Source organism: Xiphophorus maculatus, chromosome 10, assembly GCF_002775205.1.
Source record: "Xiphophorus maculatus strain JP 163 A chromosome 10, X_maculatus-5.0-male, whole genome shotgun sequence".
Lineage (NCBI taxonomy): Eukaryota > Metazoa > Chordata > Actinopteri > Cyprinodontiformes > Poeciliidae > Xiphophorus > Xiphophorus maculatus.
The window spans coordinates 24,307,016-24,330,387 of record NC_036452.1 but is presented as its reverse complement, the minus strand read 5'-3'; the positions used below and the strand labels follow the sequence as shown (position 1 = coordinate 24,330,387).

General features: G+C 41.6%; 1 protein-coding gene across 2 annotated transcripts in view; it reads left to right on the top strand.

Moving 5' to 3' along the window:
- The window catches only part of jmjd1c (jumonji domain containing 1C), a 122,675-nt gene that overhangs the window by 96,578 nt on the left and 2,725 nt on the right, over positions 1 to 23,372 (top strand). For both annotated transcript variants that reach the window (XM_023340614.1, XM_023340613.1), the window contains 22 exons: positions 649 to 1,197; positions 1,278 to 1,620; positions 3,807 to 4,767; positions 4,889 to 5,050; positions 5,863 to 6,035; positions 6,359 to 6,521; positions 9,417 to 11,799; positions 13,210 to 13,411; positions 14,411 to 14,625; positions 15,000 to 15,152; positions 15,462 to 15,551; positions 15,698 to 15,822; positions 16,667 to 16,901; positions 17,024 to 17,238; positions 17,370 to 17,717; positions 17,808 to 17,976; positions 18,060 to 18,150; positions 18,772 to 18,902; positions 20,325 to 20,447; positions 20,773 to 20,912; positions 21,024 to 21,200; positions 22,042 to 22,173. In XM_023340614.1, coding sequence (XP_023196382.1) covers positions 649 to 1,197; positions 1,278 to 1,620; positions 3,807 to 4,767; positions 4,889 to 5,050; positions 5,863 to 6,035; positions 6,359 to 6,521; positions 9,417 to 11,799; positions 13,210 to 13,411; positions 14,411 to 14,625; positions 15,000 to 15,152; positions 15,462 to 15,551; positions 15,698 to 15,822; positions 16,667 to 16,901; positions 17,024 to 17,238; positions 17,370 to 17,717; positions 17,808 to 17,976; positions 18,060 to 18,150; positions 18,772 to 18,902; positions 20,325 to 20,447; positions 20,773 to 20,912; positions 21,024 to 21,200; positions 22,042 to 22,173 — 7,280 coding nt within the window. The remainder of the gene's footprint in view (positions 1 to 648; positions 1,198 to 1,277; positions 1,621 to 3,806; positions 4,768 to 4,888; positions 5,051 to 5,862; positions 6,036 to 6,358; positions 6,522 to 9,416; positions 11,800 to 13,209; positions 13,412 to 14,410; positions 14,626 to 14,999; positions 15,153 to 15,461; positions 15,552 to 15,697; positions 15,823 to 16,666; positions 16,902 to 17,023; positions 17,239 to 17,369; positions 17,718 to 17,807; positions 17,977 to 18,059; positions 18,151 to 18,771; positions 18,903 to 20,324; positions 20,448 to 20,772; positions 20,913 to 21,023; positions 21,201 to 22,041; positions 22,174 to 23,372) is intronic.

Below are 23,372 nucleotides of genomic sequence, written 5' to 3'. Positions count from 1 at the left end.
TCCTCATTAACATCATTTTTAACAGAAAACCATTCTAGCAGGTTGTATTTCACCTGCTACTCCTTCTCCCAGGATGCAGCCTCTGACTCTTTTCGTTTCTCAGTCATATGTTTGTTTTCAAAACATGCACACTAAATGGCCATAACAATCGGGATCTTAGATCCATATTAGATAAGATATTATAAGATATTAGATATTTAAAGAGATTGTGATGAGATAAGGCCTTCAACTTTACCTTCTAAATACCTCTACATGGAGGGAGGCCATGGTGTGATGAGGTGCAGCTGTCCAGGGTTAAATATGTGCATGATCATGTTTTCTGCTCTGGGTCAAATGGTCACACAGCACTGATATCATCTGCTATCGTGTATTTTAAGTCAAGCAAATCAGCAGTCGATATTTTTTCTTTGACTTTGTCTCCTTATTATCCAATTCCTTTATTCACCTGTCAATGTTTTTATTTTGCAACCCACTTAACAGCCCTCCCCTCTTATTGTCCTTTTAAACATCTGGGAAAAATCTCTTTTTACTTTACTATTGGTCAAGTTTTCCTCTCCAGATATATTGTCTTTTATCTAAACTGAAGTTTTGAGATTCTATGTTTATGTAACATGATAAAACTAACAGTTATAGTTTTCATTTGCCCAGAATCTAAGGCCAAGGTAAAGCAGACTGCAAACAAACGCAGGAAAGGTGAAGAAGATGAGAAGAAAGCAGGTCTGAAGAGACTGAAGGCTGACATGACTTCAGATCTGTCAGAAAGCAGTGACTCAGAAAACCCACACAAGAGGATCACCCACTCATCATGCTGCTCCTCCTCTTCATCATCCTCGTCATCTTCGTCCTCCTCCTCCTCTTCCTCTGAGCCTAACTCTGAGAATGAGCTAAAGCCTCGCAGCAGTGATGTGATAAAAAGTGCCATTTCCAAAATGGAAGACGAGGAGAAGCCAGTGTTAAAGGGACCCAAAATGAACGATACCTCGTCTTTCATCAGGTGCTTGTCTCCGTGGGTGGAGCTCCGAGCAGCTGAGGACATTAAGAAAAGTGCAGTAAAAGATTCAGGTCAAATTCTGACAAATGAAGAGGAGGAATTGGAGGCAGTGACTCGGATCACCCAGTCTCCACTGCAGCAAGCGTCTCTCATACCTGACATGGTCCAAAGTGGAGCTGGGGAGAACACCAAGAACACTGTAAAAGGTAGGCTGTAGCCTGCACTGTAAAAGGTAGGGCTGTCAGCTGCTTCCAGCTTCTCACCCTGCTTAATGTTTGTCTTCCAGCATCATCTCCATCCCAGACTCCATCACTGTCCCAGCTCCATGGCAACAACGTGATTGACATTACAGACGACGCTCAGGCCACCGTACACCAGGAGAGCTCGGAGGCGGTCTCGGCGCTGCTCGCCTCCCAGAAAGACGAGTCGGTGGCCCTCTCCCCGTACCTCCCCCTCAACCCCTCCCCCGTCTCCTCACCTCCTGTACCCACATCCCCGTCCCCACCGGAGGGGTGCCGCAGAGCAGAGGTGGACTCACTCATGAAGCCACCGGGAGTTACTGGAGGCAGCGTTACATTGCCCAAAAGTTTAAACGGCAAAGTGGAGTTTACCCCAGCTGAGGTCATGAGGTGAGCCTCTGGTGTTTTCCTGGTACGTTCATCCAGCAGAAAAAGCAATGCTAAAGAGACAAATAAAATTTCCATCTGGCCACGTAAAAGCATAAGAATTACTAAAGATATAAATGAAATGGAAAGAATATATGCACTCAACCAATCCCTTGTGTATGCTGAGTAAAACAATCCAGCTCAGAAACCACTTATTATTTAATTATGTAGGTTTTCACCAAATCCCACTGCAACTAGCAGAGCCAGCTGACTCATTGCATCCATTTGACTTTCAGAATATTTACTTCCTACAGAAAAGGTGTTTAAAAAATTAAATACAAATTAAAAAATATTATTGTGTCAGAGCATGCATGAGTTTTAAAGAAAAATTAGTGTACTACTTAAAGTCTTCTACATAAAGGGAAAGAATAAATATAAAAAATTATGCTAACTTAATTTCATTAAGCTGGTTTATTTGTTGGTTGCTTGGATGTTAAAACTGACTTCAAAAGCTTAGTTCGCACGGTCGACAAGTGGCAAGTAATGAAGTAAATGTACTTTGTTACTGTACTTCACATATAAATGTCAGTATGTATAATGAAGTACAGTATTTTACTTTTACTCCCTGCATTTCAAGAGAAACATTTGTATTTTCTATTCCTTACATTATTGCAAATGACTCCATTATGTAATCAATACGATGTAAAAGTTGGAGAAACAGGAAAATGTGCCGTGCAGACAGAAATCATGTCGTCTTCAAAGAACATGAAACCGAACCAAAGCTCCGAAACGCATCAAGCTGTCCATGAATGAGCTCTGTACAGTTCAAACTAAATTCTCCTGTTTGAAGAAAAACTAGCATTCACCCATGATATTTTATAATTTTTTTTTATAAAGGAGGTTTTTATTTAATTTATCTTCACTATACCAACAAAGCTAAGGAAAGCAAAAGAAGAGAACTTCTTGATGCCTAATACTTTTTTTGTCTTATCAAGTCATTTTGTATCTTTAAAAGTGAACATGTAGATTTTTTCCCTACCTAAGTAAACTTCAAAACCTGTTGTTTTTTTTTAAACTTAGTTCAAAAGAAGTCTTTTTTCACATGTATTTGTACTCATACTTAAGTATGGTGTCTTCTCTAAGTATCTTTTTCTGAGAAGAAAAGATTGTTGATCCAGGATCAGATACACGTACTGGGGCTGCTGTAAAACAATTATTTTAGTAATTATTTTAGTAATATTATAATCAATAATATTGATTATTCTGTCGATTTATCTAGAAATCAAATAAAAAATAAAATATTGGTAAACTCTGCCATAACATCAATATTGGTCCAAATTTTCTTACATGCGTATTCCTAACAATTACTTTTCTGTAGTTTAGAAAATTAATCTGTCATACAAATAACTATTTTTTAAGTCAACCTGGACAAAAATTACACATAAATCTGAAATTATATTCAGTTTAATAATAAAAATAATAAAGCATCAGGCTGAAAAAGACACTATCAAAAATACTCAAGTCGGGCGTGGCGTAGTGGTTAGCGCGACCCGTATTTGGAGGCCTTGAGTCCTCGACGCGGCCGTCGCGGGTTCAACTCCCAGACCCGACGACATTTGCCGCATGTCTTCCCCTTTCTCCTTCCCCGTTTCCTGTCAGCCTACTATCATATCATATAAGGGACACTAGAGCCCACAAAAGACCCCCTGGAGGGGTAATAAAATAAAAATACTTAAGTCGTATTCATCTTTAGTCGTAGCTCATCTGTTAAACAGTTTAATAGATGAACTCTTACTTTCCACACACAGCCACTTATGTATTTTGTGTCCTTGTGAGCAACAGCTCTTTGACACCTTTGTCACACACAGACACACACCTATTTGTTGTGACCAGGATAGTAGGAAATTCATCTGTAAAGCTGCACTTATGCTAAGCATTAGCTACAGAACTATTTGTTCCACACATGCTGGGCACTGAAACACCAACTCAGCAGCAAATAATTTGCCATGAAGAATTTTAATAATTTGGTTATTTGAATGATTTGATACATCATTAATGCCCTAAAGCAAGGCAGAATGACGTGTCTGTTGTCTTTCTAGTGGTTAAAACATCACTGTTTGGGGAGTGTGTTTGGAACTCACATGTTCTTTTCCTTTTGTTGAAGAAATTAGCAGATTTGTTAAAGTTCCTTTTGTCCTGTGTGTTTCCAGACCGGTCTCATCCATAGCTGAAACTACGCCCCTGGTGGACAAGGAGAAAACTGTTGTCTCTCCTCATCAGCTTCATCATCAGCAACAGCAACTGCATGAGCAACAACACACACAACAGATGCAACAATATACAGCTGTCCCCCATGTAGTTCCACTTTCTCTATCTGAGGGTTCCAGTAAACCTCCACAGCAGCAACCCCCCCTACACAAGACCCCCACCCCCTCCCCGGACTTGGTCAAATCCAAAGTGAGCCCCAGCCACACATCCAGTCCTGTTCAGAAATCCCAGCCCCCCAGCAGCTCTCACAACCAGTCGTATCCCAACCCGAACCCAGTGGAGCCTCTTAAAGCTAAACCCCACCCAGGCCTCCTAGACATCTCCAAACCCAAAGCAAACACTACTCCTGAGGTCAGTAAGCATAAAGTCCTGAGGTACCCTGACTCCTCCCCATCCCCAAGCGCTCGCTTGCCCATCAAGGTGGACTTAGTGGAACCTCAACGCTCTGGTTTCAAGCCAGTGGGGTTGCGGTCAGAGGCGGGTGGAGTCAGTGCGAGTGGCAGCACAAAGAGTCCGCTGATCATCGACAAGAACGAGACCTTCACTGTTTACAGGGACCCAGCATTAGTTCGCTCAGACTCAGATAACTCTGTCACTCCATCTAACTCCTCCAACCATGTGGCAGCCTATCTGCATCCCCACCTGCACCCCTTGCACCCCCCCTCTCCACACTCCCCTTGCCTAACATCTGCATCCCATTCCCATGGTGCCTCTCATCTCCTCGCTCCTCCTCACTCTTCACCCCTCCCTCATCCACACCTCCTGCCCCCTGGAATGCTCCCAGCTATGCATCCTCCCCCAGGCTCTCTGTTTGCAGGACACCCTCGGCTGGACTCCCCAGGCGGTCTCAGCCACCTTGCCCTTCCTCACCCAGCAGCCACACATCAGCAGCAGTTCTTGCAGGTGTGTGACCTGATATAAGAACCACAATAATACCTCCACTGTTTTAAACTCATCCTTTTCTTTCTTATTCTGAAATGTTGCGTTGGGGAAAGGGTCCACTAAACCTTCCCTCTGTTTTCAGGGTCATGGTGGAGCAGCAAGTCTTAGTTTGTTCCCCATCATATGGCCTTACCCTAATGGAACGCCACCTCCGTACCCCCCAGGACTCAGCCTCCCACCAACTGCTAAATGGGTGCACTCTGAAAATCCCATCACTGTGAATTCTGAGGCGTCTTTAAGGAGGGTAGGTGTAATGCTCAGAATTCAGGGGGTTTGAAGCACATCTAGCTTGTATTTCATTGGGATTGTAGGACATAAACTTACAAAGTAGCACGAAACTGTTAAAGCTGCAGTATGTAACTTTTCCAAAAACATATTTTTTCCATATTTATTAGAACTATCACTATATTGTGACAGCATGGTTTGAGACCAATAATCTGTGGAAAAAATTGAGCTTCTCTACCTCCTCCCTGAGCTGCTATTGCACTAATACCAGACAGAAACAACCAATCAAAGCCAGGAGGCGGGGCTTAGAGCTGTCAACCTCATGTACATCGTGCTAAATGTGCTAATGGCAGAGTGGCAATTTAACAGATAGGAAAACTGTTTTTTTTTTGTTGTTGTTGTTTAACCGCCATCATCAGTGGCTATGCTAAATGACCATAGCATTCGTGGCAGGCTATGCTGCAGTGACTCACCTGTAGCTCAGCAGAAAGCAAATGGGAGGGTCTGAGCATAAGAGTGATTGACAGCGCTAAGACCCTCCTCCTGACTCTGATTGGTTGTTTTTGACTGAGCTGTGTATTTTTGCAGGTAGTACTGGGAGAAGGCAGAGGAGCATGAGTTTGTTTTTTCACATTTATTTCTCTTATATTGCACTGTCATGACATAACTTTTACAAATATGTAAAAAACATTTTTTGTAAATGTTGCATACTATTGCTTTAAAACATTTTCTTTAAGTTTTAGTGTTATTGTATTTACTTTGTTCCTGCTGTAGCCATTTACCAGTGATGGTAAAGTGTTGTCCTGTCTGGGTTTTGCTTGTCCTGTGCAGAACACTGCCAGTCCATGGCTGCATCAGGCTGCTGGTAGTTCCACTGATGGTCTCGGTTTACTGAACCACATTCCAGTCAGGCCAGCCAGCGCTGACGCTCACCGCCCCTCTGCTAAGATCAGCACGCATACCAACCCATCAATGTCAAAGACTGCCATGGATGTTCATAAAGAGTAAGACAATAAATCTTTAACTTTATTTTCTAAAAAATAGTCTTAAAGGTGATTAATTAAGAGTGATGTCTGTTTTGAGTTAAAACCCAACAATAGCTTGTGTAAAACCTTCTATTCTTAACAAAACTTCTAAAAAAAACTTGGCTATCAGTAGTTCTATGTTTCTAATGGTTAATGTATTTTCAAAATGGAGCATTAAGGATACACAAACCACTGTTGCTTATCTAACCACCATTAACATTTAAAAAGGGTTGCAAAATGTTTTATGATGAGATTTCAGGCAAAAGCATCTGCTTTAACTTGTTTCTATTGTCTGTGTGCAGAGATGTGGAGAAAAAGGGTTTTGTGGATCCCGTCAGGAATTTAATCTTTGCTCAAATAAAACCAGACCAGACAGACAGAAGTCATACTCCAACAGGAAAAGATGTCCACCTGCACCGCCTTTACCTGGATCCACACAGCAAAGCCCGCCTGACAAATACACAGGTATGTAGCTGCACTGTGACATCTTGTGCAGTCAAAGTGCACAAGTGCATAATCAATGATGATTTCTTTACAAAGCCATCATCACTAAAGGCTTTCTAAATAACAGAAATAACTCAAGTTGTGAGTTTGAATCTAGTCAGACTCTAGTTACAGATTCAGTGGCTTTAGATTTGACTTGATGGACTCGACTTGGACTTGAGGCATTTTACTTGAAAATGAAGGTGTGTGCACAAAGTTTTTAAAATGACAGTAAAAAAAATTCTGGATGGTTTTACCCAAACAACATCTAGGCCAGTGGTTCTCAAATTTTTTTCAGTGATGTACCCCCTTAAAAATATATTTTTAGTCAAGTAACCCCTGACACGGGCAAAACATTTTTGGAATAAAAAAGAGGTACCCTGTAAATACTGAATATAAAATTCAGTGCATGAACACACATTTATATTTTATTGAACTTTTTACAAAATAATTTTTCCCAAGACTTATTATGAGGAGCCTACTGATTTTTTAAAGATATATTGAAAAGCTTCACGTACCCCCTGCAGTACCTCCACGTACCCCCAGGGGTACGCGTACCCCCATTTGAGAACCACTGATCTAGGCAATGCAGTATAACTTTTCACAATATTATTAAGGTTCTTTCAGTAACATTTTAAATCCAATGAGAAGCAATATCTCAGGACCAGTCAGTGGTTGCCAGCCTGGAAATAGTGACACGTGTGCCTCCAGCAGCTGGATCAGCATTGTTTAAGAGAGGCCAGTGCTGCCATAGATGGGCAGGTATTATGTTGGGTGTTGGACCCAGGTAGACAGAGGGCACCCTTTCATGTCTTCCCTAAATTTATAATAAACATGATTCTGAATAAAAATGAACTCCTCTTCCAGCATATGAATTTACCTGATGAAGTAAAATGCATTTGTGTTGAGAGGTACTACTGCCACTTAAACTTTTCTTGAACCAGTCATTTTCTTTTTTAGGAAAATCTCCAGCTCTCACACAAGAGAGCACAATTCTATATCATGTAATCATTATTTACAAATTACAAGGTGATTCATAAGAAATTGATTTCAGTCTGGAAATCATGTAGGTTAAAAAATATAATGAACATTTTACATACTTTAGACATTTAAACTTATAACAACTCATTTAGTAATCAAATAATAGTTAACTGGAGTATTCAGACTCAAATAAGGCCATTTGCTTCAAAACCAACATACTCAGAGCAGTAATTAAACCAAAACTATACAAATAATATACATTTTGCATTTAGGATTAAAAAGGTAAAAATGTTCTAACCAGAACTCTTCAAATAGCAGTTTTAGCTTCATCTGGTTCATATTCTGTTGTAAAAAATAATCTCCTATTACGCGTGTTTTGTTACATAAATAACAAAACCTGCTTTTCTAGTGAAAAGGAAAAGCTGTGATTTAAAAAAGATCACAACACATAGGAGTTTTACTGCTTCAAATCAGCCGAACCTGTTTTACCAAGAGGTAATGTTCACAGCATAGCTTTAAAGATTTCAGTTAAGATTTGTTAAAAGCTCATCTTCAGAACATATTCACGTTTTGTTCATCTGTCACCACTGCTTTCTTTGTGGCTGCACAAGCCAACAGTGTGAGGACATTCACTGCTGAATGCTGTGTATGTTTTTGATGGTAAACAGACAGAATTTACAAATGTGAATAAAAACAAAAACATTTAGCATTGTTCCCATTGCAATAGCTTAATAATGTTATTGTAAATTTAAAATTTTGTGATTTTTAACATTCTATGTTTTTATGAAAAAAGGAAGAAAAGAATAATTTATTGTAGGTATGAAGACTGTCTCAGGTGTTTTCCTTTAATAACAGAAAGGTGTACAGCAGGAATTTCAAACTCATTTTCAGTTCTGGTCACAACCAGATCATGAGTTGTGGCAGAATTTATAAATAAAACTACTGTACCTATTAGACATTTAAAAATATTATAGCTTTCACTTCAGACATAAAGGCCCATTAAAAGTTGTGATAAACTTAACAAGAAAAGTTCAGAAGATGAAAACGAAAAAAAGCACAAAGAACTATTAATAAATGTAGAATATAAAACAGTTTGAATTAATGAATGGGTCTTTTATTGTAGTTTTGACCATTTTAATAAGATAAGATAAGATAAATCTTTATTGTCATTGTCACAAGGACAACGAAATTCAAAGGGTGCCATCAGTCGGTGCACATGCCCAAAAACAAAAAATAACTGTCTCACAATTCACACACAATGCAAGAATCAACAAACAACTGGCAAAAAAATAAATAAAAAAAATAAGAACAGCCACATTCTCACATACATCATTTATGATGATTAATGGTTGTTTTTGATTGCATTTAGTTTTGTTATTGCTATCGGGTAGAAACTGTCTCTGAGACGGTTGGTTCTTGTTCTGATTGCTCTGTATCTTCTGCCTGAAGGCAGCAGTGTGAACAGAGAATGTCCGGGGTGAGAAGTGTCCTTTGTGATGTGTTGTGCTTTTCTTAGACAGCGGTCACTGTGCAGGTCCTCCAGTGAGAGGAGAGGGCAGCCAATGATTTTTTGGGCTGTATTCACAACCCTTTGGAGAGCTTTCCTTTGAGCCGTAGTGCTGCTGTTATACCAGACGCAGATACAGTAGGTCAGTATGGAGCACTTGTAGAAGGACACCAGCAGCTTCTCCTTGATGTTGTTCCTCCTGAGAACCCTCAGGAAGTACAGTCTTTGCTGGGCCTTTTTTATCAGCTCGAAGGTGTTCATGTTCCATGTGAGGCCCTGCTCAATGTGGACCCCCAGGAAACGGAAATCAGCTACCCTCATGTTGTTGGATGAAGTTGTTTTAATACAATTTTGTAATTTCTGACAATATGTGGATTTTCAATTTTCAGGAAGTACTTCATGCTGCAGACCGGACCATTAAATACAAGGAGGAGAATCGTCAAATCCTGAAGGAGAGCATTGAGGTTGCGCCTTTCACTGCTAAGATTCTGCGGCCCTCTGACCCCGGGTTGGACAGGGACAGGAGCAAAGAGCCAGCATTCCCTGTCCGGATACCAGCTCTTGCCTCTTCAAGTCCAAAAACCAGCCACACTCACCCCCACGTCATCCAGCCAGAAAAAAGCAGCTACTACACCACAATCTCAAACAGTGTTGTGAATGAGCCTCCAAGGCTGTATCCCTCCAAGGAGCAAAGTTCTTACTATGACAAAGCAGTGGGGCTCAGCGTTGGGGCGGCTGTGCAAAGCCAGGGAAGTCAGTCCTTGGTTAGTTACAGCTCCAAAGCTTCTCTCTCTAAGCCTCCTCCTCTTATAAAGCACCAACCAGAGGGAGGGGAGGGTTTAGCAGGGAAAATTACTGAGCAGCTCAGCCAGCAGGCTACTCTTATCCCTCATCAACATTTGACGAGCATGGACAGGAAGGATCGCCACAGTCCTGCCGCCTCCAATACCACCTCCACGTCGTCCCCCTTGTCCTTGGTCTCCAACCATCATCAGCATCAGCAACACCAGCTCAGGGCAATGCCATCTCTGTACCGAGCTCCTGTCTACCATCCACCCACACAGCTGTCTTTGGAGCGCAAAGAGACGGCAGAGCGAGAGAAGGACAGAGAGAGGGACAAAGCGGGCTATGGTGGACGTCTGTCACCCCCGACCCTCACACCCATCCAGCCAGTTAGCTTACCAACAGCTGGCACCAAAACATCAGCAGAGCAGCAGAAGCCTCCCACGTTGGTGCCAGAACTCAGGGATGTTAAAGTCCATGGAATCGGTGCTGCCATCACCTCAGTGGCCTCCGCTATCAGTGGGGATGTTATGACAGATGGATGGCGTGGTAGAGATCTGATTCAAGAAAGAGGAAGTGTGTTCTGTAGAGACACAGATGTGCTGAGGGGTAAGCCTCAAGCAGCAATGGCCTCCGTCATTGTACGTCCAGCTACGTCAGTTAGGTATGAAAGTCCAGTTGGTGCTAACAAATCTGGTGCTACGGTGCATAGGGAGGTTTCTATGTCCTACCCTTCGAGGCTCCCAGGGGAATGTCCACGTCTGAGGGAGGCTGCTCAAGAAGCTGGAGGAGGCAGAGTTATTCAAGTCAACTCAAACATGGACAACGTTTCTGTTCCGTATAAAGCCACCTCCATGCAAAGCTATCAGGGACCTGTAGGTGTCAGCAATACAAACTCTATGTGCAGGTCCCCTGTTGTGTTCTCACCAGCTGTTGATGTTCAGAATAAACCACCAAAGTCAGGATATTCAGCTGAGTTTGGAAACCTTAAACCTGGTGTTGGAGGCTGGCTGCCCAGCCTCTCAGGAGAAGGTGTTGACTCGCACTCCATATCACCAGGACTGTCTTTGCCTCTGACTAATTCGGCAGCAGCAGCCCTACTTGTTCAAAGCAACACCTCAGCTTCTAGTCCCATTACTGCCTCTAACCAGCCTAACTTGTCCTCTTTTGTACATCTCAAAAAGCACAAGGCTGCCTTGGCTGCAGCCCAGTCTAAGACCAACCTCCCTGCTGGTCCTGCATCATTGCCCACTGGAAACACTTCATCAATTGTGGATCCAGTTGAAAAGACACCCAGTCACAGCTCCACCCCTCCACCTTGTACTAGCGGAATCTCCTCAGGTGAGATTAGTAACACCAGCTGTGCACCTGGTAGCACAACACCAGGCACGTCCAGTCCGTTACCTAATGGCCAGTCCTCCGGATCGACCTTGCTGGGTTCAGCACAGCCCAGTAACTACCACAAGCTGAAGAAAGCCTGGTTAACGCGACACTCTGAGGAGGACAAGACTTCTACGACGGCCTCCTCTAACACGAAAGCAGAGAAGCTGCTCACCACCACAACCAGCATGTGCAACACTACAGCCATGTCAGATATGATCAAGCCCTGTACGGTCAATCTCAGTGCCTCCACGTCCAGTGAGGTGGACATGAACAAAGACATTGGAAGCAAAGGTGAACGAAACCTGGAGGGGAAGAATGCTGGATCAACAGGTGGAGGTGGAGAGGAAAAGAAATCCAGTCATCTCTCAAGGCGAGCGTTCAAACGTTCTTATGACTCTGGATCAGAAAGTGGCGGAGACGACTCTGACACCAGTGAAAGCAAGATGGAGGGCAGAGCAAAGCGCCAGTCTAAACCAACCTATAAGAAGAAGCAGAATGACATGGCCAAAAGGAAAGGAGACCATGAGAAGGACGATGAGGATGTGAAGCCCAACGGCATCTTTCGATCAGCTCGTGAGAAAACCAAGCTTAAACTGGCAAGCAGCAGTAAGTCCTGTACTGTTGATGTTTGAAAGTGTTTCCCCCTCAATAATGTTCTTCAAATGTAAAAAGAATGCAAAACACTGAGAATTTTAAAGTAGGGTTGCACCGATTGCAGTTTTCTTTCTGATCGCAGATTACCCATCTAATCGACCTGCTGATTCTGATTTTGGCCGATACCAATATTTTTTTATCTAAAATGTTGCTAAATATAGCAAGGAAGTTACTCCGCTGGCAACAGTGGGGTGACTGTTGTTAACTAGAAACATACAGACATGACCTGGTGAGCTGGTCTGTCAGTCTAACCTCTCTCATGGGAGAACAGAAGAGGATAGATAGATTGATGGATGGATTGATTAATCCCTTTGGGATTTTCCCTCAATTGTAGTGGCTGATTTAGACTTCTGATGAGGTAGGTAAAATCGGCTTCACATGTGATAGAATTTAATTCTACCAACATGTAAGTATCAGCCAAACACCGAACTCCCAAAATTAAGAAAATTGACTGGCTGCTAAAATCGGTGCACCCCTATTTTGAAGTGTCTGGAACCTTTAATGAAATGACATCAGACTTATAGAGTGTGTTTCAAAGATGCTTTCCAATGAAATTAGTCATTTCCATTCAGGCACACATTCACACACCAAATATGGCAAGCTACTGGCATAGCTGCCCCTGAGGCAGCATTTCCCAGCTGCCTCAGGGGACACTTGGAATGTTTGTAGGATCCTTAAATAGCCTTTTCCAAATTTCTTGAAAAGGTGGTATTATTTATTATCCAGGTACATAGTGGCATTTTGTAGCACAGTCAAGAAAGTGTTACATTCACTTGTTATAAGAATGCTCTCTATATAAAACATGGCTTCAAAGATATTTAACTTTGCAATTTGATGCCTTGAATTGGGTTTCTGTCTCTTTAAAAAGCGCCTGCTCTTACACCTATGGCACCTTATCACAGCAATGCTCCTCCATTTTACCGTTTACAACCATTCCTAGGAGCACGTAGTTCATATACTATGCTCAGCAGGCGCACAGTTTCACCAGGTGTTTGCTAGTTCCTTTTAAGGAGCTGAGTGAGGGAGGGGCGCTCTGTGGAGCATGAGAGACCGCCTCTGAATGGCTGCCAGGAGAGCATAAAGGATTTCTGAAAGAATCAAAGGAACAAACTCAAATAAAGCTCAAAAAAGTACATTTTACATAATACCCCCTTTTAAAACAGGTTCACATTTAAACATGAGAGTAGAACAACAAATGTTTTTTGTTTTTTTCCTCAAGTCTCAAAGTTTCCGCTTTCAAATGGAACAAAGGCTGCCAGCTTCATCATAAATGAATCAGAATGACATTTGTGATTCTGATTCATTTCCGTGTAATCTGTCTGTCACATCCAGGACTAATGACTTGGTGTGTGCTCTGTTCAGATGGCATCCCTCGTTCTGTGCTGAAAGACTGGAGGAAAGTGAAGAAGCTCAAACAGACAGGGGAGTCCTTTCTGCAGGATGACTCGTGTTCAGAAATTGGACCTAACCTCCAGAAGTGTCGAGAGTGCCGGGTCGTCCGCAGTAAAAAGGGGGAGGAGCCAGCACATTCCCCCGTCTTCTGCCGGTTCTACTATTTCAGACGGTAAATAGCTTTCTCACCCATCTGTGTCCCGGAGGAGACATTTAATTTTTAATATTTTCCTTATTAGTTGGGTTTTCAGATGGCATGGGCTTTGTCCAGTTACAAATGTTTAAGCATAATTATTTTTCTATTTCAGATTTGATTCCATGATTTTGCTTTATTGATAATCCTATACATGTTTTATGGAGATATAATCCAACATTGCCACCGTAGTTCCATTTTTGCAGTCCTCCTGTACAAAATATTGTGTGTTTCCACTCTGTTTTCAGTCATTCTGCAGCTGGCCCAGACTGTGTGTGATTTGTCAGATAGCTTGACATTAAAGATCATTAACAAAATTTGTTATCTGACTCTTATAGCTCCGGTTCTCCTGAGACACAGAAGCACTGGCATCTACTTTTACTTTTGACTTGATTTGTTTTGTTAACTTTTTAATTCTTGTTGATTTATTGTAAAACTGCCTTGCAATGTTTTCCATCTTGCTGTGTGTGGTGGTAAATTGTGTTTTATGTGAGTAAACGTGTCACATCTTTGAAGAATATGCTGTTTGATGAACTGCTGAGAATTTTGCACATGGTTTGGAATCCAGGGTGTGAAATTCACAGTATCCTGCTCAACTATGACATGAGACAAAGCTGTTATTTTACTTTAAAAATTTTCATATTTAAAGATATACTGAACATCTGGAAATAAAATTGCTCAGAAAGGGGCGCCCCCAAGTGGTCAAATAATTATTAGATGAATTCATCTAAAAGTAGGTCATGCCTAACGGTGAGTTTGTCTTTCAGTGCAGACATCATAGATAAATAGGTCATTGCTGTGATATTTGAGGTTTTTGTTGGTTTGAGTTTCAGGAGTGTTCTTCCCCCCTCCCATTAAAAAAAACTATTTTCTTATAATGCAAAAACCTTCCTGAACTTCCAGTGGTGTTCTCAGGAGCTTTATTGATCTTTATTCAAAAATCTCACCTTTTCACCTGTTATTTTTAATACCATCCAGGCTTTCCTTCAGCAAAAATGGAGTCATTCGAATGGATGGCTTCTCCACCCCAGACCAGTTTGACGAAGAGGCTCTGGCCTTATGGGTCCCTGGGCCCCTGGAGGACAGCCACTTGGACCAGACCACTGCCAAGTACATCCTCAGTTACATAGGAGATAAGTTCTGTCAGATGGTGATGACTGAAAACACTGCAGCGAGCTGGATCAAGAAGGATGGTGAGTAGACTAAAATCAACTAACATGCTCTCTAATGGGGAAGTATGTAATTTTAGGAAAAATGGAGGTTCATAACTGTAGGTGTATTTGAAGGCAGGTTTTTCTTTTACATTTTTAGTGATAAATGTAAGCAAGTCTTTATACGTAATCTTCCTGAGCTGCAGATCTCGTAAGCTTATTCCAGCACGGCTTCCTTTAAAAATTATAATGGAATTTTCTGTTTGTGTTTGTACTCGTGAAGCTAGATTTAGTTTAGCTTTGGAACCCACTAAAGATTTGAAAATGCCACAATTCACACAGGATTTCCTTTTTGTGCCTTGACTGTAAAAAAGTTGCTCAGATTTTTACACAGAATATGTTTTTTTCTGTTTCAGCGAAGCTAGCATGGAAGCGGGCCGTGAGAGGGGTTAGAGAGATGTGTGACGCTTGTGAAGCAACACTCTTTAACATCCACTGGGTCTGCCAGAAATGTGGCTTTGTGGTCTGCCTCGACTGTTACAAAGCCAAGGAGAGAAGGAGTTGCAAAGGTCAGTATTTGTTTTTGTAGACGGCAGCACTAGACCATCTAATCCCCAAAATGCTGTGAAAACAAACTCAAAATTCAACATGTAACCTACAGATTTAAATGACAAATCTTCCATAAATTACTTGGAATAAAGTAGTTTTATCTCACAGCTTTTTGTTAACTATGAAGACTTTTCAATCACAGTAGTCACCAGAGGATTAAAGTTCCCTGTTGTCTGCAGTAGCATGAGTATTGTTGTAGACATTGGGCTGGAATCATTTGGATGTTGGCTAATTCTGAAGCTAATGACCTGTGTCATCTCTCTGTTTAGATAAAGAGCTGTATGGCTGGTTGAAGTGTGTTAAAGGTCAACCTCATGACCATAAGCATCTCATGCCAACACAGATCATCCCTGGCAAAGGTACACTACATGCTGGCTTCATGTCTGTTTTTAATGTGATGGATATTACTGATTTTTATATTTTCACTATGTATAGTTATGGTATGTTTTTGCTGAAACACTTGTCTTTTAACATGTTTTCACATTTAATGTTCTTTTTATTGTAGTGTTAACAGAGCTGGTGACCTCCATTCACTCCCTGAGAGACAAAAGCAACATCCCGTTTAAATGTCCGTGTTCCACCAAACAGAACGTCCTCACCAAGCTCCCAGCAACCAATGGAGTGTCACAGGTACTGCAGTCTGCCCCATTCTGGCGCACCACAGGCTCATTCATAATGAGGGAACTTTTACATACATATTGTGATCTGCTTCTAAGCATAGCTTAGGTTTTAAATAAATGGAAATTCAAGATGAAGATTTGAAGAGACTTCCCATCATGTTGATCCCTCATCCTATTTAACTCCTCAACTGGGCAATAAAACTACAAGATGGGCTGCAGAATTTCCGACCTCCTCATGTTGCAAACAGACTGAGTCAACAGTTCAAATGTTTCTTAAGGATTTTCACCTTCAGTCTGTGTCTAGCTGTTAAATTTAATAAGGCAGAATTCTGTATAAAATACTTTTTTTAGCTTTACTTTGATTCTATTCCCTATTAAAAACATACCTAAAGTGTTGCCTTGGTTCTTTTATACATGTTTGAGAAATTCTTTCATCTCCATGGCAACCATTCAGCTGTGTAAAACACCTGGTTGGACCTAGCCCTTGCAGTTGCCAAGCTTCCACCTCACAGAGCAGCCCTCCTCTGTCAGTCCATCACTCAGCTCCTTCAGACTAGCCAGCAACAATTAGCAAACACCTGGTGGAACTGTGCATCTGATGAGCTCATTATAGGAACTACTTCTCAGTGCAGCGTTGGTAAAAACTTATAGGACAAATAGAGGAGCCATGCTTTGATGACTTCCTGAAGGCAGAGTTTTAAAAAGATCAGGATTTTTTTAAAGAGACAGAGGCCCAATTTCAAAATGTCAAATAACGGACACATTTTTTAAAAGTCATATTTGATGTATGTAGCCCTTTATAGAACTTAACTCAGTCTGTCTTTAAATGTAACTGTGTTGTTTCTGTCCACCAGGTCCTGCAGAACGTGCTGAACCACAGTAACAAGCTGTCTCTGGTGAAGGCTGAGCCTGGCTCCCAGCAGAACCCAGAGGACGGAGGAGCCAAGGCAGAAACCAACGGAGGACATGCGGGGGGCAGCAGTCCTGACAGTGACCATGACAGTACACCTGTCACCCCACCTGAGTCTCAGTCCCCACTTCACTTCCTGGCTGACCTTGCAGAGCAGAAATCCAGGGAGGAAAAGAAAGGTTAGAAAAGAAAGTGACTTTTTTAAATTTATTGGTGTGTCACTATCTCACAGTTAGTATCTTAAGTTTGGTTTTAATTTCAGAAACTACGTTGCTAAATTGTTGCTCTTCTTGTGTAACAGAAAACAAGCAGTCAGTGGTGCCAGCTAAATGTGTGAAAGAGGAGAAAGACGGGGAGGGGGTCTTGCAGCAGTGTAAAAACCCATCTCTGGTGGCTAACAGCACAGAGCAGGGCTCCACGCTCAGAGACCTGCTCACCACCACTGCAGGAAAGCTCAAGCTGGGTTCTACTGATGCAGGAATTGCCTTTGCACCTGTTTACTCTACTGCTGCACAGGTAAACTGACCAGCTCATTAATCCCATTAAATAGTGCACACTGTTGCATCACCTTAGACAAGCTTAAGGTTTTCAAATTCACAGTGAAACTGCTTTATTTGAGTTTCTTGAAATATTCTTTGTGTCCACAGACTGGAAAGGATGGCCGGACCATGCCAAACATCCTGGATGACATCATTGCTTCAGTGGTAGAGAATAAAATCCCTGCCAGCCGCCAGAGCATCACCACCAAGCTGTCAACCAAGCAGGATCACATGATCCCTAGCAACAACAGCAACCCCGCCCCCGTTGGTACAGATGACACCAAAGCACAAAGGAAGAAGTCAGCCACTGTGCCTACAGTGGTGCTGGAGGATTCCACCAATCAGTACCCAGACATTCCTCACTCGTGGCTAAACAACAGGCGGCTGCTGTGGCTCAAAGATCACCGCAATCAGAACAACTGGAAGCTGTTCAGAGAGTGCTGGAAACAAGGACAGGTACAGTCAGGTCCAAATCATCCACTACCACGCTTACCGTCAGCAGTAAAGGCTCGGCAGTTAATTGTTCTGTTTTCTGTGCATTTCCAGCCTGTTTTGGTGTCGGGGATCCATAAGCGACTGAATGTCAACTTGTGGAAGGCCGACTCCTTTAACCAGGAGTTTGCAGACCACCAGGGAGACCTCCTCAACTGCAAAGACCAGGTGGTGTCCAACTCTGGAATAAAGGAGTTCTGGGATGGATTTGAAGACATTACCAGTGAGTTTAGGTTGATTAGATCTCACTCTGACTTGATTAGTTTTGTTTAATCTACCGTAACTAAAACTCTGTTCCTTGTTAAGAGCGACCAAAATCCAAAGATGGTGAAGCCATGGTCTACCGACTGAAGGACTGGCCGTCTGGGGAGGAGTTCATGGCTCTGATGCCATCAAGGTAAACCTTTTAAAATTTTATAAACATACTGATATTTTCATGCAGTGTATAAAGACATTTTTTCTCACTATTTGAAATGAAATCTAAAGTTTCCTCTTTTAGTTCATTGAGAATTACTGAACTTATTCTAGATTAGTAAATGCCAAAAAATTACCAAGAGAAAGTTTTCACAGCTTTTAAAATTCAGACGTTTGCATTCAGTTTGATTATTATACATTAAAAGCAATTTACAAAGGCCCAGATGATGATGTCCGATCATGATCGATCGATGTATGATCATGGGTTTTTGATGATCCCGATAAGTTAACTGAAAACAGAAATCCAACTGTGATCAACTGTGTGCACTAATAAAATTATGATGAGTCAGCATCATCATAACTTTGAGATAATTTGTAAATGTCCATGTAGCATGTCAGAAGATCAACTGAAATTCTGACAAATGCATTAAATTTGGCATAAATCTGATGTATTTTCTTAGATTTTGTGTTTTCAGTATTCTGTAGAGCAACTCTAAAAAGGCCTCTCTTTTTCCACTGCACAACTATCATCCAAGTCATAAAATGATAAAGTTCTCTATAAAACCAGCTTTATTTTATAGTCTGTCATAAACATATTTTTCAGGTATGACGACCTGATGAAGAACCTTCCTTTGCCAGAGTATTCGGATCCAGAAGGGAGCCTCAACCTCGCCTCACACCTGCCATCTTTTTTTGTCAGGCCTGACCTCGGGCCAAGACTATGTTGTGCATATGGTAAGAGGATCAGCTCAGGACGAACTGCTCAGGTTTAGTTTGATTTTGTTCATTGTAGACGGAGTTCACAAGAAGATACAGTGTTTATGTTCTGAGAGCTTAAAGGTGAAGTGTGTAAAGTCTTGAGAGATCTAACATAACAACAGATTACAGCTGAGTGTCAGCCATTCTTTAGCTCTTTTTTTTTTTTTTTACCCCTCCAGGGGGTCTTTTTTGTGGGCTCTAGTGTCCCTTATATGATAGTTGATAGATGACAGGAAACGGGGAAGGAGAGGAGGGAAGACATGCGGCAAATGTCGTCGGGTCCGGGAGTCGAACCCGCGATGGCCGCGTCGAGGACTCGAGGCCTCCAAATACGGGTCGCGCTAACCGCTACGCCACCATGGCACGCCCCACTCTTTAGCTCTTTAACACAATAAAGACACAACTATCCTTATTTTGTTGCAATTATAAAGGCTGAAAACATATTTCAGACGATTGCGATGCATGGTAACAGACTGACACAAAATCCCTGGAAAACCTTGATTCAAGTATTTCGAAATCAGTATTTTGAGTCTTGCCTTTAAATGGACAAGAGTCAGTGCACTACTAACACTGCTAACTCTACATGGTTGATGTTTTGAAAGCTGCAGTGTACTGGATGTAATCTGGTTGTTGCCATGGGTGAATTATTTCTGGTGTTATTGATAATCGTTTGTTGCAAAACCCAACACTAAACTCCTGCCTGTGTGTCACAGATCCTACTAAATCTTTAACTTTACCATAAATGTTCAGTCATGAAATATAAAGTAGAATACACATTCTGTATATTGAAATTCTGAAATTAAAATGGCATTTGTTTATTTCTTAAATATTAACACAATTTTTTATAATTTCATCCCTTAAATCCCCAGGCATTATGTTTTTCCAAGGAAACTGATCACGCTAAGATATATTATAGTGGCAAAGATCTTGAAATCTCTAAAAGTCCTGGCTCTAAAAATACAGCAGATTACTGGAGGAGTTCGATTTGGTTTAGATTCCACTCTTTATTCATGTTTTTGAAATACTTTTCTTGTCCTCGGAGGGAAAATGTTTTTCTATAATGTCAGTAAAAACAGAATTCTGTCAGTGTTTCACTCCTGCTAACCAGCAACGTTGGCAGCCTTAGGCAGACAGTTTTAATTTTATACCATCTGGCTGAAATCAAAGCACCAGGCATAAATGCACAGCAGTAATCTGGTTTAAGTTTGGAAAAGCTTCTGCTAAACACTGCTGACCTGTTTGACCAAGGTCCATAATAAAACCATCAATATCTTTCCAACACAAAAGAAACTCCTTCTGGAGGGCTTTTTTCCTGGGATGTTCAAATGTTCTTTCCTGGTGTAATCTTCCACTGCCTTCACTTTTGCAGCAGTGATTAAAGGCTGTCTCTCGCTGCAGGTGTAGCTGCGTCTCAGGATCAAGACTTTGGAACTGCCAACCTTCATGTTGAAGTATCAGATGTGGTTTCTGTCCTGGTTTATGTCGGAGTGGCGAAAGGGAACGGAGTCCTATCCAAAACTGGTAACTTTAAATGATTCTTTTTGAGATGTAACGAAGCAGCCTGTATGACTGAATTGTCTTTTAGTTTTTCTAAAATCCGCTGAGAATTGTATTAAACATAGAACAAAACCTATTATTTAAGAAATACAAATAGGAAATGCATATGTTTGGGATGAATTAATAACTTTTGAACTGTTCTGTTTTCAGGGTAAAAATTACTGTAGAAGAACCATGTTCACAATTATTATTATTATCTGTTTGTCTGGAACCTTTAAATGTGATAAAAAGTGATATCAGAATGAATGGGTAAGCACTGTATGAGTAGCATGTGACTTTGTGTCTGTAGGAGTGTTGAAACGTCTTGAGGAGGAAGATTTAGACGAGGGCGTTCGAAGGCGGCTGAAGGACTCCAGTGAGATACCTGGAGCGCTGTGGCACATCTACCTCAACAGAGACATGGACAAAGTCCGGGAATTTCTACACAAGGTTGGTAACTGCATGGAATACATGCAGCAGACTCAGATGACTCTTCAGTGCATTCAGTGCCATATTACACAACATAATATTGTCACTTCACAAACTCTCTTCCTTTGTCAGCTGTGTAAGGAGCAAGGTATAGATGTGTGTCTGGACCAGGACCCAATCAGAGAGCAGAGCTGGTACCTGAGCAGGAAGCAGCGCCAGCGACTCCTGGATGAGCACGGAGTTCAAGGCTGGACTGTTGTTCAGTTCCTGGGAGACTCGGTCCTCATCCCTGCAGGGGCCATGCACCAGGTAGCCACACAGCACAGCCACTGGGATATTTCCTGTCTTCAAGTCTTTGTTGTAGTGAGCGCTCTTTCCCTCAACATGGAGACACATTTGTCAGAAAAATTCATCAGTGTCGACCTGCAGAGTTCAGTCTGTTGGTTCCACCAAAGAAAAACCAGTGAAACCCTCTCTGCCATGCCAGGCATCATTCTGATGATAATTCTGGTTTGGAGCCGTTTGTTGGATCGGAGGCTGGAAGTTTTAACTTTTGGGTCATTTAACAAACATGGGTGAACCATACAGAACCCCAGTCATCCTGACACTCTCCTTCACGAGAGTGTCTCCTTCGACGAGGGCGTTCGAAGGTGGCTGAGGGACCTGGAGGGCTGTGGCACATCTACCTCAACAGAGACATGGACAAAGTCTGGGAATTTCTGCACAAGGTCCTATGTGGCTGTGGGATGGTGTCCTTTTCTCCATGCAGCATTCGTCTCAGAGGCAGTGTGGGTGTGTTGGTCTGTCTGGGACAAACTTTACATCCAATGACAACCAGTGATGAAGATGCTGCCCCACATCATCATACTGCCTCCTCCAAAAACTGTTTGGCAGTGACAGAGAAGATTTGGTCAGTCTGTCATGGGTACAACCCACAAACACTCCACTCTGCTACTGGACCCACACCATTGAAGAGGAATAAGAGGCTCCAACAGTAAAAAACGTATCATCAAGAGTCATGGTTACAACCAAGACAAAAGCCAACCAAGCACACATTTCATTGAGGTTTTTCTTATTGTGCAAATTTCTGCAGTAGGTAGACTGTGGTCCATTTGTCCTGTGCTGAACTGTGCGTCTTCTTGTCCATCAGGTCCAGAATCTTCACAGCTGTGTCCAAGTCATCAATGACTTTGTGTCTCCTGAGCATGTGGGCAGGTCCTTCCACCTGACCCAGGAGCTGCGTGCCAACAAAGAGGAGGTCAACTATGAGGATAAGCTGCAGGTAAGGAACCTGAGGAACAGGCCAGGATCCATTTGGTGTTTCACATGAATATTACCCCAGGTTAAATCTATGAATACACAAGGTGCTATATTTTAGGTTTAAATAGATTCGCTGATAGGTTAACTCCTTTTAGAACTACTTGAACACAAAAGTAGTGTTTTCCAGCGTCCAATCAGATCAGTTTGGAAGAAGAAACCGATCTTCTTCCAGTGGGTTCTGCTGTTACAGTTATATGCTAAGGTTCCGGCTCAGGAATTTTGCATGTAAAAAAAAATAATAATAATAATAATTGGAGTTAATTGTGTTAAAATTTTGAACTCACTAAAATCCTGGCACTAATTTGAACGTAAGCAGAGCAAAATAAACCTGGTCTCTTTACTATCTTTACTGTTCGTCACCACTGAGAGACTTTACAAATATTATTAGACTAAAGAAAGCAGTAGAGTTTACATTTCTATATTTGTGCACTTACTGTAGTTCTCAATATTAAAACCATTTCAGCTTTTTATAACATAATTTTGTAAAATAATTTGCACTATGATGATTGACAGGATTACTTTTATTTTATCATCAGTTGCAGCCTGTTGGTATGGAATAAATATAAACAGTTCTATATTAATTGGGGCCTGCCATAGCAATGCATTTATTGTGTGTGCCCCCTCACAATATAAATATCAAAGGCTTGAGGGGTGCTATTACTTTTGTTGGCTTTTTGAGTAACCATGATGAGCCAAATTCAAATCAAAACAAATTTTAACTGACACTGTTTTGTTAGACTCAAAACAGAGATAGAATTTTGTCTGTCCCTTTGTGTCTCACTCACACATGAAAGTTCTCAGAGAGGATGAATTACCATAGAAATAGAACACTGAGGAGAGCAGAGATGTAGAGAACTACAGAGATGGTGGAACTCGGTTCCTACAGAGAAGATCAAAGCTTCCAGTTAGAACCACAGAGATGCCAGCTTACTACAGGAACACTTACTACAGACAAAACAGCAGTAAAGCAAAGGAATTAAGTTCCATATGACTCATGAAACTTGATGCCCCTAAACTGATAACCACTTTGGACTGTCAAAATAACAGCAACACATATCCAACAAAATAAAAGCCTTCACATTTTTCACAGCAAGTATTTGCTGTTTTGGGCATTATATGACTGGTTAAACTGAACCACTATTAAACAAGGGATTAGTGAGG